General features: G+C 37.2%; 1 protein-coding gene across 2 annotated transcripts in view; it reads right to left on the bottom strand.

Moving 5' to 3' along the window:
* Positions 1 to 584: 584 nt before the first annotated feature.
* Positions 585 to 18,842, bottom strand: part of LOC127871904 (regulator of microtubule dynamics protein 1-like) — a 28,065-nt gene continuing 9,807 nt past the window's right edge. For both annotated transcript variants that reach the window (XM_052415184.1, XM_052415185.1), the window contains 5 exons: positions 17,686 to 17,763; positions 17,042 to 17,140; positions 15,684 to 15,737; positions 5,120 to 5,200; positions 585 to 4,022 (listed from right to left, as the gene is read on the bottom strand). In XM_052415184.1, the coding sequence (XP_052271144.1) occupies positions 3,966 to 4,022; positions 5,120 to 5,200; positions 15,684 to 15,737; positions 17,042 to 17,140; positions 17,686 to 17,763 (369 nt within the window). In that variant the 3' untranslated portion in view covers positions 585 to 3,965. The remainder of the gene's footprint in view (positions 4,023 to 5,119; positions 5,201 to 15,683; positions 15,738 to 17,041; positions 17,141 to 17,685; positions 17,764 to 18,842) is intronic.

Below are 18,842 nucleotides of genomic sequence, written 5' to 3'. Positions count from 1 at the left end.
TTGTGACCAAGTTTCATGAAGATTGAACTATAAATGCGACTTAAAGTGTGTTAAAAAGGTTTAACTAAAGCCATATAAGGAAAAATGACCCCCCACACCTGGCGATCATGTTTTTAAACCAACCGGAACCATTTTCAAACTCATACAAGATACTATTGGGGAAAAGGCTGTTACAGTGTTACCAGTTTCATGAAAATCGGACAATAAATATGGGTTCTATAGTGATAACAAGGTTTAACTATAGCCATATTAAGAAAAATGCCCCGCCCCCTGGAGGCCATGTTGTTCAACCAACCAGAAACATTTTCAAACTTATCCAAGATATCATAAGGACAAATCTAATGACCAAGTTTTATGAAGATCGGACAATAAATGTGTTAACAAAGCAAATGTTGCCATTGCACAACGGACAAAAGGGATCACAAAACCTCACCATGAGCACATTGTGCTTAGGTGAGCTTAAAATGGTTGCTGCAAAGATTGGCCTAGGTTCTACGGTTCTACTTAGAGAATAGGGTCAACATCATTCATATTTGTTGACCAATTAATGTATCTATGTACCAACTACATTAACAACAACAAGGTTTTACACTTTCATTCATCGTTCCTCTATTTTAAATGACAAAGTTAAAATAAATCCAGAATCTTTGAATTCATATGAATACAGCTATGCTTGAATTTTGCCATTTGTTTCATCGCATAAATTCTATATTTCCTGATGCCAATAAACACATATTGCAATTGACAAATGATACACTTGTACAATCAATTCATGTATGCATGTTTGTTCAATAACAGTAAACGGGAACATTTAAACATGAACAGCATCAATACAAAAATAGTTTATCCTCTAGACCTGATAAATTTGAACATTCATAATCTCTAAAAAACAATAAATAAACAGTACATAACTCAATATCTGATTTGTATAATTAACAAAAAAAACTTATCATATACATGCAGTAGTTAATCAAATACAATTCAGGATCACTCAAATAGTTTTAAATAAAATGTAGTTATAATTAAACAGGCTTCAAATATTTATTGTGAGCCGGAGTTATCTTGATTTGTTGATCTTTTCACAACTTTGATGAAGTCCAGCAAGGGCTTTATCCAGACATTGACTTGATTGCATGCAAAAAATGTTTCAAACAAATAGAATTTATGTCTCAAATGTGTTTTGATTAGCAACAGAAAATCAGGAATGTCATCCATGAAGCAGTAGTTTTTTCCCGAAATTGGTCCCAAAAAAAGCGAACAAAACAAGGACTTCTTACAAATCAATACTAGACCTTGGGTACACGGGTGACTCAACCCCCATAAATATCAGTCACAAAGGTGACTCAAACCCAATAGAGCTTTGTAACACAGGTGACTTAAACCCAGTAGAGCTTTGTAACAACAGTGACTAAAACCACGTAGAGCTGTGTCACAACGGTGACTACAACCACGTAGAGCTAGAGCTCTGTGATTTCAATAAGATAATGGCAATGTACTTTTAATGGCACATGTATGACATTTCCAAAACACAAATGAAGCTCAACAAAGCAGACAAAAAAGATGTGAATATTATAAATGGCCGACAACCTGCGTTTTAAATGCACAACACTCAATAAAACATACCATTGCAGCGATATTCATTCAACATAAATAAAAAATTGATCATAAAGTAATTGCAAAGACATAAGAGCCACTAGGCGCAACTGATGTGCGTAAAGAATCATCCCAGATTAGCCTGGGGTTACAATTAACACACATGCATAAAGCCCAGTTTTCCTTGAATGAGGCTCAGGTATATCCAGAGCTCCAGATAAGATGCCTATCTGCATATTTACGCATTGGAAAATTAAAAAAAAAACGCATTAAAAATCAGCCCGCTGCGTAACATTACGCAATACAAATCTTGGTACGTATCAATTACAGTGCATAACCGGTTGTACCAATAATCCAGTTGAGTTTTTAGTGTAAGTTAACATTTGAATCAAAAGTAAGTCAATCAAAACAAGCTTGTAATCAAAATGGCGGCCTATCATGTTTGTGGTTAAAAGGGGATGTTTTAAGCGACTAGCGGCTACTGCGGGAATATTTTAATGAAAGTCTGTTCATATCACCATTTTAACGTCTTTCCTTTGCATTTATTAATATAAAAAACAAATAATAATATTTCTGGATTTAACACGCCATGTAATATGTATGTTATCTATGGAAATAGAAAATATCCCTCAATATTCCTCAATATAAAGTACCCTTTATGGCTGAAACAAAGGAGTAAAATACGCTTTAACAATAATATCAGGGGGTTACATACCCTTTCAACTAAATCCTTATCTGGAGCTCTGGGTATATCAATATTCAAGTGTCAAACAGTACTGTTTCTTTGCAAAGAACCTTTCATCCACATCAAATCTTCTAGGAGAATCTCCTCTTATATCTAATTATACGTACTAGATCACACAAAATACATTTGAGACATGTTAATCACTAATACTGCACAATCTAACTATAAAAAATTATTTTGATTCTTATGCGAAAATATATCAAAAGCACACATTTTTGTATTTATGTTTAATAATTTCTGTTCAAATGTGGTTGTTAAATCATATCTAATAAATATTTAATCAAATTAAATCACATACACATACTTACAGACTTAAATCTTGAAAATAATTGTATTAAATTTTCATAAAAATTAATGGGTAATTTTCATTTTCATTTTAGATCAAGATTTTCCAGACAGAGTTAATATTCACCAATGGTATATAAATTTTGCATGAATACTACGTCACTGTACATTAAGAATTTGCAATAGTTAGAAAACCTCGTATTGCTTTACTTATCATTGTGACCTAGATATTCATTCAAGATTTTGGACGTGCCTTGCAACGCATTTCATAGGTCTTGCTACCCTTTGTACCTGAGCACATTTAATAAACAATAACGTCAAATGATAACAGTTGAGCCGCTTTCTGGGAAACCTGATCTTAATGCATATGCGTTGTGTCATCCCAGAATAGCCTGTACATTCTTCACAGGCTAATCTGAGACAACACATAATCCTTTTTTGAACAAGATGTGTTTGTGAAACACAATGTCCCCCTATATGATGTTTGACCTTGTAGGATGACCTTGACCTTGACCCTTCACCACTCAAAATGTGCAGCTACATGAGATACACATGCATTTCAAATATAATATTGCTATCTTCAATATTGCAGAAGTGACATTACATGAGCAATTTTGACCCATATATTTGACCTTGAAGGATGACCTTGACCTTGACCTTTCACCACTAAAAATGTGCAGCTCCATAAGATACAAATGCATGCCAAATATCAAGTTGCTGTCTTCAATATTGCAAAAGTACTCATAAAATGAGCGATTTTGGCCACATATATTTTACATCTGACCTTGAAGGATGACCTTGACCGTTCACCACTCAAATTGTGCAGCTCCATGAGATACACATGCATGCCAAATATCAAGTTGCTATCTTCAATATTGAAATACTGCAAAAGTGTACATTAAATGAGCGATTTTGACCCATATATTTGACCTTTGACCTTGAAGGATGACCTTGACCTTTCACCACTCAAAATGTGCAGCTCCATGAGATACATATGCATGCCAAATATCAAGTTCCTATCTTGAATATTGCAAAAGTTATTGCAAATGTTAAAGTTGGCACAAACCAACCAACCAACAGACCAACAGACAGGGCAAAAACAATATGTCCCCCACTACTATAGTGGGGGACATAAAAATTGTGTACAAAAAAAGTCTCTTTGTAGCAAATAACCAGATAAGGTGGAAAATATCTGTCCTGATAAGCCTGTGCAGACTACACAGGCTAATCTGGGAGACTATTTTACATATACGCATGATGCCTAGTTTTCCCAGACGGAGACTAAAATGAGATCATGTAAAGCTTATAGCACTTGTGTCCATCCTTGAGTATTTGACATCGTTCAGTAGCTGTTGTATTTGACCAGCAGAGTATCGATCTCTGTCTCGGCGGCCTTGTCCTGTGAACAAGAAATAAAACAACAAACTTTAGCATTGTTTCACAGATGGACTGACTGATTACACCATTAACAGCAATGTAAGCATAGGTGGGTGGGGGAAATGTGAACCCAACAGATTTTTTACATGTTTTACCATAAACATCTCTGCTAAAAAACAACAACCGTCTTATGTAATAATGTTAAACAAAAAATAAACAAATATAGAAGAAACTTATCACAAAAATAATCTACCAAAAGATATAAGATTAACAATTGATGCATCATTCTTGCAAAACGGGCCTTAATGTATTTGCGTTCTGATGTTCCAGATTTGCATGTGCAGTCCTCACAGAGTAATAAGAGGACAACACTTTCCACTATTTTGTAGTTTTCATATAAATAAACCAAAAATCCAGTTAAGGCGGAAAGTGTCATCCATTAATTGTGTAAACCACCTTCAGGCTTATCTGGTATGACACTACGCATATACAACATAATTTTGCTAGAGCAAAGCTTATTTAAAAGATAGCAAAGCTTATATTCAAATTTAGTGCATTCTCAAAAACTATTTGTACTTGCTTGTGGATGGTAACACAATATCAGAAAACTATCACAATATGTGCCCTGCACAAAGACATGAACATTTCAAGGACAGACCTTTTTAATGTTACCAATAAACTACCTTTTAATGATCACTATTCTTATTCAGTTACTTCTAAGTCCGAAAAATACTTCCTCTGGCCACGACTTTTGACCAACAAGCTTGGATGTGGGTTAACTCATATTTAAACCTTCCTAATATTTAGGAGCTATGCAGAGGAAACTAAAATCTTTGGCCTTTGACCTTAAATTGTGACCATGATCTATGATGGCTCTGCGAGATACTTGCATGGTTCTAAGCTAGTTGTCATGGGACCGTTGGTGGTCTTGTGTTTAGACTGTAACTAATTTATAAGAATAATGTTTCATTTGCATCCATATTTTAGGTTTGCCCTGCACAAGTTCCTTTCCTATACAAACAAGTAATTTGTAGATTATTAAAGTATATGAAGAAGCTATTTAGTTGCTGTTGAACTGTGTTTCGAGATACCAGTAAATAAATGCAGGAGGTAACTCACATCCACACTGACTGTTGGTACTTGCTTCCCTTTGACCAACCATTTCACTGCTTCTTTGTACATCCTTTTCTCTATGTAGCACTGTAACAGCAAAGGACTTGGTATATCAAAATAAAATGAAATAGAACAAGAGATTCATTTATAAATATACTTTCCTATCAGCATTTCACACTTTGACAAACATGTATTGTGAATAGAGTTGTGTTTAAAAGAAAAAGATTGATTTAATCAATGCACATAATCTAGACAAAGGCAGTTGGTAGATTAATTCTGCATTGGAAAAACACTGGTGTGTTAATTGTTTTAATAGTCTGTCCATAAAACAACATTATTTGCTCGGCTCCTTTCTGTAATATGATAGTTGGACATTGTATGAGATTTTATGCAGCTGATAATCTATTAACAGTGTTATGACAAAAAAAGTTTATAAAAGTGGTTCTCTTTAATAATTGTCAGCTGGATCAGTGACTTTTTATCAGCATTCACCATTAAAAAGTTGGTAATATACGTCCATCCAAATACATGAAAACTCCGCATTATCACTACCTCCCTATTAAGACCACTTTTCAAAAGTCCCACAGGTGGTCTTAAAGGGACCTTTTTAAGTTTTAGTAAATGGACAAAATTGAAAAAAAATGTTTCCGATTCGCAAACTTTCGTTGTAGTTATGATATTTATGAGGAAACACTAATACTGACCATTTACCATGCTCTAAAATATCAATTATATGCATCTTTTGATGATTTAAAAACCTGAAAATGACAAAGCGACGCGAAACATTTAAATAATTTGGAGAGTTCTGTTGTTGTCGTTACATTTTGTGACACTACCAGGATTGCTTATTTAAAGCATAAAATACATCAGTCATTGTATGAGCACGGAAGGCCAAGTGGTCTAAGTGTAAGACTTTTACTACAGGGGTCAGTGGTTTGAGCCCAGTTGAGCGTTACTTTTTTTTTCTTAAATTTTATTCTTGTTTTTTTACTTGCGCTTTTTAGAGCCAATGTTTACATTTATCAATATCAAGCATTTAATGACAAACTTCAATACATGTCAAAATCTATGAAAAGGTCCCTTTAATAGCAAGGTTTCACTGTATTTCATTTTTTTCCCAACACATTTTATTTCGAAATTGCAAACAAGTACACATACAATATAAATTGTAACAATAATGATTTGCAATACAACAACAAAACAAGCATGTAATGCAACCAACTCATTTCGTAAGTTATATATAGTAGTGGTCAACAACAAATAATGCATATAAGTTAGGGAAATGTCTTAAAAACTTTACAATTATATGAAGTTGAGTGTTGGAAAGTAAAACATATACAAAGTACATAAAGAGAAAAAAACATCTTCCAGTTTGAAAAGACAACAAAGAATGTGTACATTGTTATAACAGATGTAACAAGAAACCGTCAGAGACGGGTGATGCTCCCCAAAGTTTTTTTTGTCACAATACATGTATTGCACTATATATTCAGATAAAAGGAAACGTCTTGAGGGGCAAAACTTTGGACAAAATAATACGATGGATGGTTTAGCAACTTAAAAATTTCAAAGGGCCATAACTTTCTAAACAAGAAACCGTCGGAGACGGGTGATGCTCCCCAAAGTTTTTTTTTTGTCACAACATTGCACTATATATTCAGATAAAAGGAAACGTCTTGAAGGCACAGTAGTTGGGGGGACAAGAATTTTTTTATATAAAATTTCAAAGGGCCATAACTTTGTGAAAAATCATCCAACCAGAACCCGCTGATAATATGCCCATCTCCTCTTGGTAGTGAAGCTTCCCATAAAGTTTCATTGAATTCCGGTCATTAGTTGCTGAGAAATAGCCCGGACAAGAACTGCACTATATGTACAGTTAATGAAAAATTTCAAAGGGCCATAACTCTGTGAAAAATCATTCGACCAGAACCCGCTGATAATATGCACATCTCCTCTTGGTAGTGAAGCTTCCCATAAAGTTTCATTGAATTCCGGTCATTAGTTGCTGAGAAATAGCCCGGACAACAATTGCACTATATGTACAATTAATGGAAAATTTCAAAGGGCCATAACTATGTGAAAAATCATCCGACCAGATCCCGCTGATAATATGCACATCTCCTCTTGGTTGTGAAGCTTCCCATAAAGTTTCATTGAATTCTGGTCATTAGTTGCTGAGAAATAGCCCGGACAAGAATTGCACTATATGTACAGTTAATAGAAAATTTCAAAGGGCCATAACTCTGTGAAAAATCATCCGACCAGAACCCGCTGATAATATGCACATCTCCTCTTGGAAGTGAAGCTTCCCATAAACTTTCATTGAATTCCGGTCATTAGTTGCTGAGAAATAGCCCGGACAAGAATTGCACAATATGTACAGTAAATGGAAAATTTCAAAGGGCCATAACTCTGTAAAAAATATCCGACCAGAACCCGCTGATAATATGCAGATCTCCTCTTGGTAGTGAAGCTTCCCATAAAGTTTCATTGAATTCCGGTCATTAGTTGCTGAGAAATAGCCCGGACAAAAATTGTGCACAGAGGACAGGATGGACAGACGAAGCGGCGACTATATGCTCCCCCCAAAATTTTTAGGGGGTGCATAAAAAGCATAGAGAAGCAATAATAGGTACATATTGTTATATTTTATAACACAAAGTTTATAAAAAGGAAAAAAAACACATCTTTCAGTGTGAAAAGACAACACAGAATGTGTACATTGTAAAAACAGATGAAACAGGCACAGAGAGGCAATAATAGGTGCTTGTAGTTATAGTATATAACACATAGGTCCTACATTTTATTTGAGTAACGGTACGCTTTAAATAGTATTTGTAACAAGAGATGTGTTTGTCAGAAACACAATGCCCCCTATTGCGCTGCTTTAAAGCCATATATTTGACCTTTGACCTTGAAGGATGACATTTACCTTGACCTTTCACTACTCAAAATGTGCAGCTACATGAGATACACATGCATGCCAAATATCAAGTTACTATCTTAAATATTGCAAAAGATATGACCAAGGTTAAAGTTTTGATGCCACTTTGAAGCCATATATTTGACCTTTGGCCTTGAAGGATAACCTTGACCTTTCACCACTCAAAATGTGCAGCTCTATGAGTTACACATGCATGCCAAATATCAAGTTTCTATCTTCAATATTGTAAAAGTTATTTATTATTGCAAAAGTTTAACGAAGGTTAAAGATTTCCACAGAATGACAGACAGACAGGCCAAAAACAATATACCCCCGATCATTCAATCTGTGGGCATAAAAAGTGCTTTAAACTACAGCAATCATCAAATTTAAATTCTAAGTTTGTGAGAACATACTGTAGCATTAAACTGTTCCCACTCACTGTCAAAGGAATCTAACTTATTTTGTGGGAATGAGATTTTTTATCAAGTTTTCATATTCATACTTAGTGTATATCTTTGCTCCTGTTATGCTTGCAATGCATTTATTCATTTTACACCTGTACAAGTATAACTTAATAAACAAAATAACATTATTTATGGCTCTAGCAGACTTAATTGAATATCCAAGCAGAAAGATTGTCATGTTAATGAAAGGAAAAGATTGTTCTGGTATATTTCATCAACAATTGCTTTTGATATCTGACATTGAATCCAAGAATAAATGTTCTAAATTTTCCTCACTTTGTTTGCAAAATGAACATTATGGGTCATCAGTAATTTTTATTTTTTTTCAAAAGACTATATGTTCCCAATGACCTGTGAATTAACCTATATTGGAACCTCTGAACCTTTACATCATTGGTGATTAAAAAGAGTAGCTAAAATAAACAAGAAACCGTCGGAGACGGGTTTTGCTCCCCAAAGGTTTTTTGGTCACAATATTGCACTATATATTCAGATAAAAGGAAATGTCTTGAGGGCACAGTAGTTGGGGGGACAAGAATTTCTTTATAGAAAATTTCAAAGGGCCATAACTCTGTGAAAAATCATCCGACCAAAACCGGCTGATAATATGCCCATCTCCTCTTGGTAGTTGAAGCTTCCCATAAGTTTATTTGAATTCCGTTAATTAATTGCTGAGAAATAGTCCAGACAAAAATTGTGCACAGACGGACGGACGGACACACGAACGGACAGACGAAGCGTGACTATATTCTCCCCCCAAATTTTATTGGGGGAGCATACAAAAAATGCAATTCTTTTTCATCAAGAATGGTATTGAGTTGTGTACACCATTTTGCTTTAACTGATGGTTGTTCATTATTTTTATTTACAATGGTGTATAGTCTTTTTGCACCAGATTCTTTTTTCAGTACAAGTTGAAATAATTGTGGCAAAAAGGGTTTGATAATTTGCTGGGTAGGGCAAGATAAACAATATTTTTTTCACAAATTTATCAATTGCTCTTATCATTCCTGTGTAATGAATGATGAGTAATACAGTGGTTACTGCGTAACACAGACGTCATCAGCCGAGTTCCCATCAGTCATCAGGTGTTTCGCCCCTTATCTCGGAACACCCTCTTGATGGCGGGGCAGCAGTGGTGATCAATCACTGCTCGTCTGTGATGGCTTCCATGTCGTTTCATTGCGTCGTAGCCAGAGCCAACTGGACGCTCTCTCTGCCGCCTTGCCAAGGGCCCGTACAGAGCTTTTCCTAGCGCTGCCTTTGATGCCCAAGGCTCCTAGCGCTTTCCACACAGATTGTGCAGGGAAGCCCCTACATCCTACTTCTACAGGGAAGATCCAGGTGGTGTACCCTCTCTCCCTGCACATGTCTGCCAGTTCTTGGTACTTTGACCGCTTCCTTTCATTTGCCTCATCAGTTCTTTCTTCCCAAGGGACAGTCAGTTCCAGGAGTATCATCTTCTTTGGAGCTGTTGACCAGATGACTATATCAGGGCGTAGGTTTGTTTGAACAACATCTGGGAATACAAGTTTCTGTTGGAGATCAACCTTCATCTCCCAGTGTCTGGCCTCTTGTAGCAGGCTTGTGTTCTGGCTACCCTTTGCCTTCTGTCCTTCCCTGACAAAGTTGATGTAACCTGGCCCTTTGGTGTTGATTTGCCGCTCCTTCCTTCTTTCTTGCTCCAGGATGTCGGCAAGCACTCGCAGGACTTGGTCATGCCTCCATCTGTAACGACCTTGAGAGAGAGCAACAGGACAGGATGAGAGTACATGTGCAAGTGTCCCTCTCTGGTTGCATAGTGGACAGCTCGGGTCGTCGCTAAGCTTCCATCTTTCAAGGTTTGTTGGTGTTGGCAAAAGATCATATACTGATCTCAGTAAAAAGGACAGCTGGAGGGGTTCATACTGCCAGAGTTCACTCCATGTCAGCTTTCTCTCTGGCAGATTCCATCGACTCCAACAACCTTGTTGGCCCATCTGCACAGATCTTGCAGACCGATGGGTATCTTCTGACCTTCTGATTTCCTGTTGTACCATGGAGCGTCTTTCCTCGCTGTCTGCCTTTTCCCATCGGGGCTGTTGCCCATGCCCTAGGCCTTCCCGACCTTTGTTGGTAGCTCCAACAATGACCTGGTGGTGCAGACTACTCTTGGCTTGTTCAACTGCCTTGCTTGCCGACCACTTCCTCCCTGTTCGGATTTCTATTCCAGCTTTACTGATCTTCTGGTCTGCGGAGTCCCGTAGTGTTAGGAACAGCCTTGCTTTTGCTACCTTGTATTCCTCTACTAGGGATGTCAGTGGCATCTGCAGCTTTGTACACCTTCCATATAGTCCTATGGAGCTGAACGATGGTGGCAGCCCTAGCCATCTTCTTATGTGCTTGCTTACTGCCTGTTCGAGCTGCTCAACTAGACTCACTGGTATCTCGTTGACCATCAGTGGCCAAACAAGCCTTGGTAGTAGACCGTGCTGATAGATCCAGGACTTGAACTTCCCTGGTAGTTCTGCTCTGTCAATTCTCCGGAGACCTTCCTCAAGCTGTTGCCGGATTCTTCCTTTGCTGCTCTTGTCTGAGAGTGTAGAATCAAACCATTTACCTAGGCACTTGATTGGGTTATCTACCAATGATGGGATTTCCTCGCCTTGGATGAATAACTTGAACTGTGTCGTGACCTTGCCCTTCTTTACTACCAGACACCTGGACTTCTTTGGCTTAAAAACCATTCTTGCCCATGTCACAGTCTCATCTAGGGCTTTCAGGATCCATCTAGCTTGGATATGGGTTTCTGTGGTGATGGTGAGATCATCCATGAATCCTCTGTTTGCTGGTAGACGGATGCCTGCGTTGGTAAGTGGCCCTCGTGTTTCTCTTTCCCCTGCTCTCAGGATCATATTCATTCCCATAACAAAGAGAATCACGGAAATAGAACAGCCTGTGACTATACCCTTTTCGAGCGATATCCAAGATGTTGTGAAGCTCTTGCATGAGAACCTGAGGTGGATATTGCTGTAGTAGCTCCGTATGAGGCTTCTTGCATGCTCCGGTACATGGTAATGCTGTAGTGCTTCTTGGATTAGCTGGTGGGGGATGGAGCCATAGGCGTTGGCGAGGTCTAGCCACACAATCGTCAGGTTCTTCTTGTTTATTCTAGCCTCGTGAAGCAGTTGAGTTAGGGCACTTGTGTGTTCAACACACCCTGAGAATCCAGGGATGCCACCCTTCTGTACTGATGTATCAATGTAGGTGTTGGTGGTCATGTATATGGTAAGCCGTCTTGCCAAGATAGAGAAAAATATCTTCCCTTCGACACTGAGAAGTGAGATGGTTCGAAATTGCTTGACATTCTTTGAGTCTTTCTCTTTAGGGGCAAAACAGCCCTCTGCTGCCTGCCAGCATTCTGGAACCGAGCCTTTCTTCCATACAGCTCTAAGGAGGAGCCAAAGTCTTCTCAGCAGCTTTGGGCATTTCTTGTAGACCTTGTATGGAATACCACTTGGGCCAGGAGCAGAGCAGGCTCTAGCTTTCTTGACAACGTCTCTGACTTCTTGGAGTGTTGGCTCTTTCAGGTCCAATGGGAACTGTGGGTGATCGGCAGGTGTTATCTTGTCACAGTCACCTAAAGGCTGGGCCCCTTCTGGGTCGGAGTGGACTTCTCTTAGGTACTGGGCTACTTCCTCCTGGTCACTTTGAAGGCTACCTCCTCTCTTCGCCAAGCAGAGTCTTGGTGAACTTGTACGGGTTTGCGATGAAAGCTGCCCTTTTCCTTGTTCGTTCTCTACGTTTCCTCCGAAGTCGTTCTGCTGTTGTCAAGATTTTCAATCATGAAATATATGTTCAAATTGTACATTCTATTTAATTCACCAAAAGAGATAAAGGTTCCATTTTTAATATATCACCTATACAATCAATTCCAGCAAATTAGGACTTACAGAAAAAACTTGTATTTCCTATCACTATATTTGGATTATAACAAAGTGGATAACACAAGTATCTTCTGTGTTAACTTCTAATTTACACAATAAAGTGAGAAGCTTTTTAAAACATCTACCCAAAAAGGGTTAGAAATTCTGTAAGATATATTTAAAGCATAATGATAACTGCAATTTAAGAGTTTATATGGATCAAAATAGAGTTTTGAGATTTCTATTCATTTTTCCCTAAAGGATTGAATTTGTTGTAACTATGTTAATTTCAATGCTGGAATAAAAGCATCCAAATGGATCATTTTTAATCCTCCATCACTATACTCCTTTACTATTGTTGAAAACTTTATTTTACTATTCCCGTCCCAAATAAAGCTCATAATAGAAGATTTTATTGAATTTAAAATGGTATCATGTGGGTAAGGGAACGATATGAACAAGTGATTGAATAGTGAAACAATAAGTATTTTACAATCACAATCTTTCCAATTGGTGTTAAAATTCTTCTTTTCCAGTTTTTCAGAATATTTTACATTGTGACAATTTTTTCATCATATTGATTTTAACCATTTTTGACAGGTCAACATGGAAATTTATTCCTAACATTTTAAAGCGAAGTTGCATCCAATTTAGTTTCCATTTTATTTTCATGGTGTAACAACTTACCGTAATTACTCTAAGTTTTTGGACACTCTAAGTTTTGGGACACCCCATTTTTTTGCCAAAATAATTATTTTTCGTGACTCTTAATTTTCGAACATGCGCGTTTTCGTCTATCATTTATGACTCAAAATTTTTGGACAGTATATTTTACAGCTGTATTTTACCAGATCTCCGCACTGCATTCACTTATCTTGTGACACTCTGATCATGGGGTTTAACAAACGAATTAAGGTCATAAAACCTTGGAGACGCATGCCTGATGGCAATGGATCCTTTTGTGTAATTGGGAAAATAGCCATGTATACCGGTAGATAACAATCACTTCACCCAAAAGCATTTTATTGATACCTTCCTATAAAGGAAGCAGTATGTTTAATGTTTTTAATTGTTGTTATGTATCATTTCAGGCACGAGTAAGCAAAGCTGTGAAGTTGTTTTTATTTTAAAGTAGAAACACTATTGTGCATTGTTTAATTGCTTTTCTTTCAATATAATTATAATTTTCGGACATTTAATTTTTGTCTCTAAATTTTCGGACGCCTGTAATTTTAAACTATTTTCCGTATCTAAATTTTCAGACTGCAAAAATAATAATTATTTTTAAGTGTTCGAAAACTTAGAGTAATTACGGTAATTTGTTTTTTCCAATCCACACATCATTTGTTTTATCAAAATTTACCTTAAGACCTGAAATATTTAAAAAACAAGAGCTGTGTTAGTGAAACACAATGCCCCCTACTGCGCCGCTTTGAAGCCATATATTTTACCTTTGACCTTGAAGGATGACCTGGTCGGACCTTTAACCACTCAAAATGTGCAGCTCCATGAGATACGCATGCATGTCAAAAATCAAGTTGCTATCTTCAATATTGCAAAATTTGACTTTTGATCTTGACCTTGAAGGATGACCTTGACCTTTCACCACTCAAAAAGTGCAGCTCCATGAGATATGCATGAATGCCAAATATCGAGTTGCTATCTTCAATATTGCAAAGTTTGACCTTTGACCTTGAAGGATGACCTTGACCTTTCACCACTCAAAAAGTGCAGCTCCAGGAGATACACATGCATGCCAAATATCAAGTTACTATCTTAAATTTTGCAAAATTTGACCTTTCACCTTGACCTTTCACCTTGAAGGATGACTTTGACCTTAACCTTTCACCACTCAAAATGTGCAGCTCCATGAGATACACATGCATGCCAAATATCATGTTGCTATCTTTAATATTGCAAAAGTTATGGGCAATGTTAAAGTTTTCGGACGGACTGATGAACGGATGATCAGACTGACGGACGAACAGACATACTGACTGACGAACAGACAGACTGACTGACGAACAGACAGATGGACAGTTAAAAAACTATATGCCACCCTTCAGGGCCATAAAAAAGTTATGGCAAAAGTTAAAGTTTTCGGACAGACGGACAGATGCCATATATTTGACCTTTGACCTTGAAGGATGACCTTGACCTTCCACCTTTCAAAATGTGCAGCTCCATGAGATACACATGCATGCCAAATATCAAGTTGCTATCTTCAATATTGAAAAAGTGATGGCCAATGTTTAAGTTTTCGGATGGACGGACAGACGCCATATATTTTACATTTGACCTTAAAGGATGACCTTGACCTTCACCTTTCACTACTCAAAATGTGTAGCTTCATGAGATACACATGCATGCCAAATATCAAGTTGCTATCTTCAATATTGAAAAAATAATGACCAATGTTAAAGTTTTCAGACAGACGGACAGACGCCATATATTGGACATTTGACCTTGAAGGATGACCTTGACCTTCACCTTTCACTACTCAAAATGTGCAGCTTCATGAGATACACATGCATGCAAAATATCAAGTTGCTATCTTCAATATTAAAAAAAGTTATGGCCAATGTTAAAGTTTTCAGACGGACGGACAGATGCCATATATTTGACATTTGACCTTGAAGGATAACCTTGACCTTCACCTTTCACCACTCAAAATGTTCAGCTCCTTCAGATACACATGCATGCCAAATATCAAGTTGCTATCTTGAAAATTGAAAAAGTTATGGCAAATGTTAAAGTTTTCGGACGGACGGACAGATGCCATATATTTGACATTTGACCTTGAAGGATGACCTTGACCTTCACCTTTCACCACTCAAAATGTGCAGCTCCATGAGATGCACTTGTATGCCAAATATTAAGTTGCTATGTTCAATATTGAAAAAGTTATGGCCATTAAAGTTTTCAGACGGACGGACAGACTGACACACTGACTGACTGACAGTTCAACTGCTATATGCCACCCTACAGGGGCATAAAAATCCTGTATAACAGTAAGAGTTTCATTTAAGGACTGTTCAGTACCATCCAATAAAATTGTAGTATCGACCGCACACTGGGACAATTCATGTTCAATTCCATGTATTGTTATCTCTCAATACACGTGAAAAAGCACAGAGGATGGAAATATAACATGAGAGAGGATCTCAATTATTCATTTTCTTTTTAAACTAAAATGTGAGATGTTCCATCAACTTTAGAACAGTTTTTGATACAACCAATTAACACAAAATTTGTAAAAATGGAATTTCTACCTTCGCCACAAATAAATGGTTGTCTTTCCATGCCCCTGGTTTCAACTCGTCAGCCTACAAAAACATGTGCTGGTAAGTAAACAAATTAAAGTAAAAACTCACGTGCATACATTTTACAACAAATAAGCTCACATATTGACAACAAGAAACTGTCGGAGACGGGTGATGCTCCCCAAAGGTTTTTTTTGTCACAATATTGCACTATATATTCAGATAAAAGGAAACGTCTTGAGGGCACAGCAGTTGGGGGGGACAATAATTTTTTTTTATAAAATTTCAAAGGGCAAAAACTCTGTGAAAAATCATCCGACCAGAACCCGCTGATAATATGCACATTTCCTTTTGGTAGTAAAGCTTCCCATAAAGTTTCATTGAATTCCGGTCATTAGTTGCTGAGAATAGCCCGGACAAGAATTGAACTATATGTACAGTTAATGGAAAATTTCAAAGGACCATAACTCTGTGAAAAATCATCCGACCAGAACCCGCTGATAATAAGCACATCTCCTCTTGGTAGTGAAGCTTCCCATACAGTTTCATTGAATTTCGGTCATTTGTTGCTGAGAAATAGCCCGGACAAGAATTGCACTATATATACAGTTAATGGAAAATTTCAAAGGGCCATAACTCTGTGAAAAATCATCCGACCAGAACCCACTGATAATATGCACATCTCCTCTTGGTAGTGAAGCTTCCCATAAAGTTTCATTGAATTCCGGTCATCAGTTGCTGAGAAATAGCCCTGACAAAATTTGTGCACGGACGGACAGACACACGGAAGGACGGACAGACGAAGCGGCGACTATATGCTCCCCTCAAAATAAATTTTGGGGGAGCATAAAAATTTATCAGAAGACATCTCATTTTTGAACTACATGTATGCCGCTTGGGAAATATATACCGGTAAATATGGCTGAACTATGCCGCTTGGGAAATATATACCGGTAAATATGGCTGAACTATGCCGCTTGGGAAATATATACCGGTAAATATGGCTGAACTATGCCGCTTGGGAAATATATACCGGTAAATATGGCTGAACTATGCCGCTTGGGAAATATATACCGGTAAGTATGGCTGAACTATGCCGCTTGGGAAATACATACCGGTAAATATGGCGGAACTATGCCGCTTGGGAAATATATACCGGTAAATATGGCTGAGTAAGGCCTCTATGTGTTATAGTGAACTTAAACAAGATAAAATTTAAATAACAAGCAAATGAACGTAATGAATTTTACCATGAGTTATATTTTTATCTTATTCTTTATATTGTGAGCATATGAAAAAGCAAATAAAATAAAAAGCCCTTTTTTTCAGTAAAGAAATATCTAACTGCGATTTCCAGCAATACTGGCCTTCAGAAAATGAGTGAGCGTCTCATCAATGGTCGCTGAGGGTGGGGTGGCAAACAATGTGGCAGCCGCCTTCCTCTCAATCCAGGACAACATGTAGACCTACACAACACACAGAATATCCAGTTCAACATGCAGAATAAAACAACATCATGTAGACCTAAGTTATTAAATAACTTGGCAATGTTGTTGACAGTTTTGAGTAACCAAGCATAAAATAAATGTGCAAATGTAAACCAGTAAGTTTAAATATGAACATATTCTGCAATAACTAAAATGTTGAACTGAACACCTGAATATACAAACTAAAATGCGGAAAACATTGCATTAATTTGTTTTTATTACGTAATGCAAGAACAAAATAATAGACCTCTGCTAACAGAGAGCTAACCAGTAGAAATAATTCAATGGCTTAGGTGCCCAATCATGGTCTTTATATTTGTAGTGGTAAACTTAAAGCATATGTCTGCAAAATCGAATGTTTAACTGCAAAACCAGCTTGGAAAAAAACACCATAATAGTGGCTATGAATTTCCATCTAATGGCTCATACTTGAGATGAACAATAAAAATAACGGTATATAGATATGCAGCAAAACCCTTTACCAGATTATAACCAAATTTAGGATTGATAAAATGTATACACACACTGTAACACCACCGGCCCAGAAGGTAATGATTGCTTGGATCTGTGGGGTTTATACCAATGGCTTTCTCTATGTGCTCCTGAAAATACATTCACAAATGATCTGCGTTGTGAGGAAATGGGCTTTAAGACATATCTAAAAAATGTAGCTTTGCATCCCTATACTCTGATGAAGAGTCATCATGTCTGCTGTTAACCCTTCCAATGCGGGAACCAAATTTTTAAGGCCTTTGCAAACAGTTTGGATCCAGATGAGACGCCACAAAACGTGGCGTCTCATCAGGATCCAAACTGTTTGCTATTCTGATATTATTCTTTGAAAAAAAATCGTAGAAAATGCTAATTTTAGAAATTCAGCAGACTACATTTTAGCAGACTACAAATTTCCCAGCATGCAAAGGGTTAAGACCACAAATCCTTGCATGACATTATAGCAGGCAAGGTAGCTCCTGGCCAGACTGTGTGAATACATATGTTGGTCTATTATAGCTTTGCTGGTTGCATACAGAATTAAACCAATTTTCGCATGATACAGCTCAAATTATGCGCTCAAAGCAAGTACAAATGAGGTTCAATGTTGAGTATAGTGTGCCAGACATTATACAACAATTACATTTAAAACAAGAAACCGTCGGAGACGGGTGATGCTCCCCAAAGTTTTTTTTTGTCACTATATTGCACCATACATGCCAGAATTTTTCAGGTCCAAATCGGGACTTTCCATAAAAAATTGTCGGGACATTTACCAAAATGCAGGACACCTAAAACGATCAATAATTCCACCTTTTCTATAAACTCAACAGTCAGTATATTACTTACAAAAACTCTAAATTTCTGCCCAATCTTGACGATAAATATGTGTTCAGAATTTCGTGAACACAGACGTTCTCTATTTTCCGGAAGAAAACACACTCCATAAATTAAAATGAGGGGTATCCCCGTATGCCTCGATTTGACATCCAATTGGTACAGGGATATCCCCTTGAATATATGTAAATCGCGTGACACGATGTGAGTGCATCGAGCACTGTTCTTATTCAACCACTCGTAAATTGACTCTAAATTTAGATTGATGCAATATGTACAAACTATTTTCTGAAAATCAGTCGAAAACGAAAGGTAATTTGTGAGAAACATCAATGTATATTGGTCATCATTC

Source organism: Dreissena polymorpha, chromosome 3, assembly GCF_020536995.1.
Source record: "Dreissena polymorpha isolate Duluth1 chromosome 3, UMN_Dpol_1.0, whole genome shotgun sequence".
In the NCBI taxonomy this organism is placed as follows: Eukaryota; Metazoa; Mollusca; class Bivalvia; order Myida; family Dreissenidae; genus Dreissena; species Dreissena polymorpha.
The sequence above is the reverse complement of the archived record's forward strand: the minus strand, read 5'-3'. Positions and strand labels throughout refer to the sequence as shown.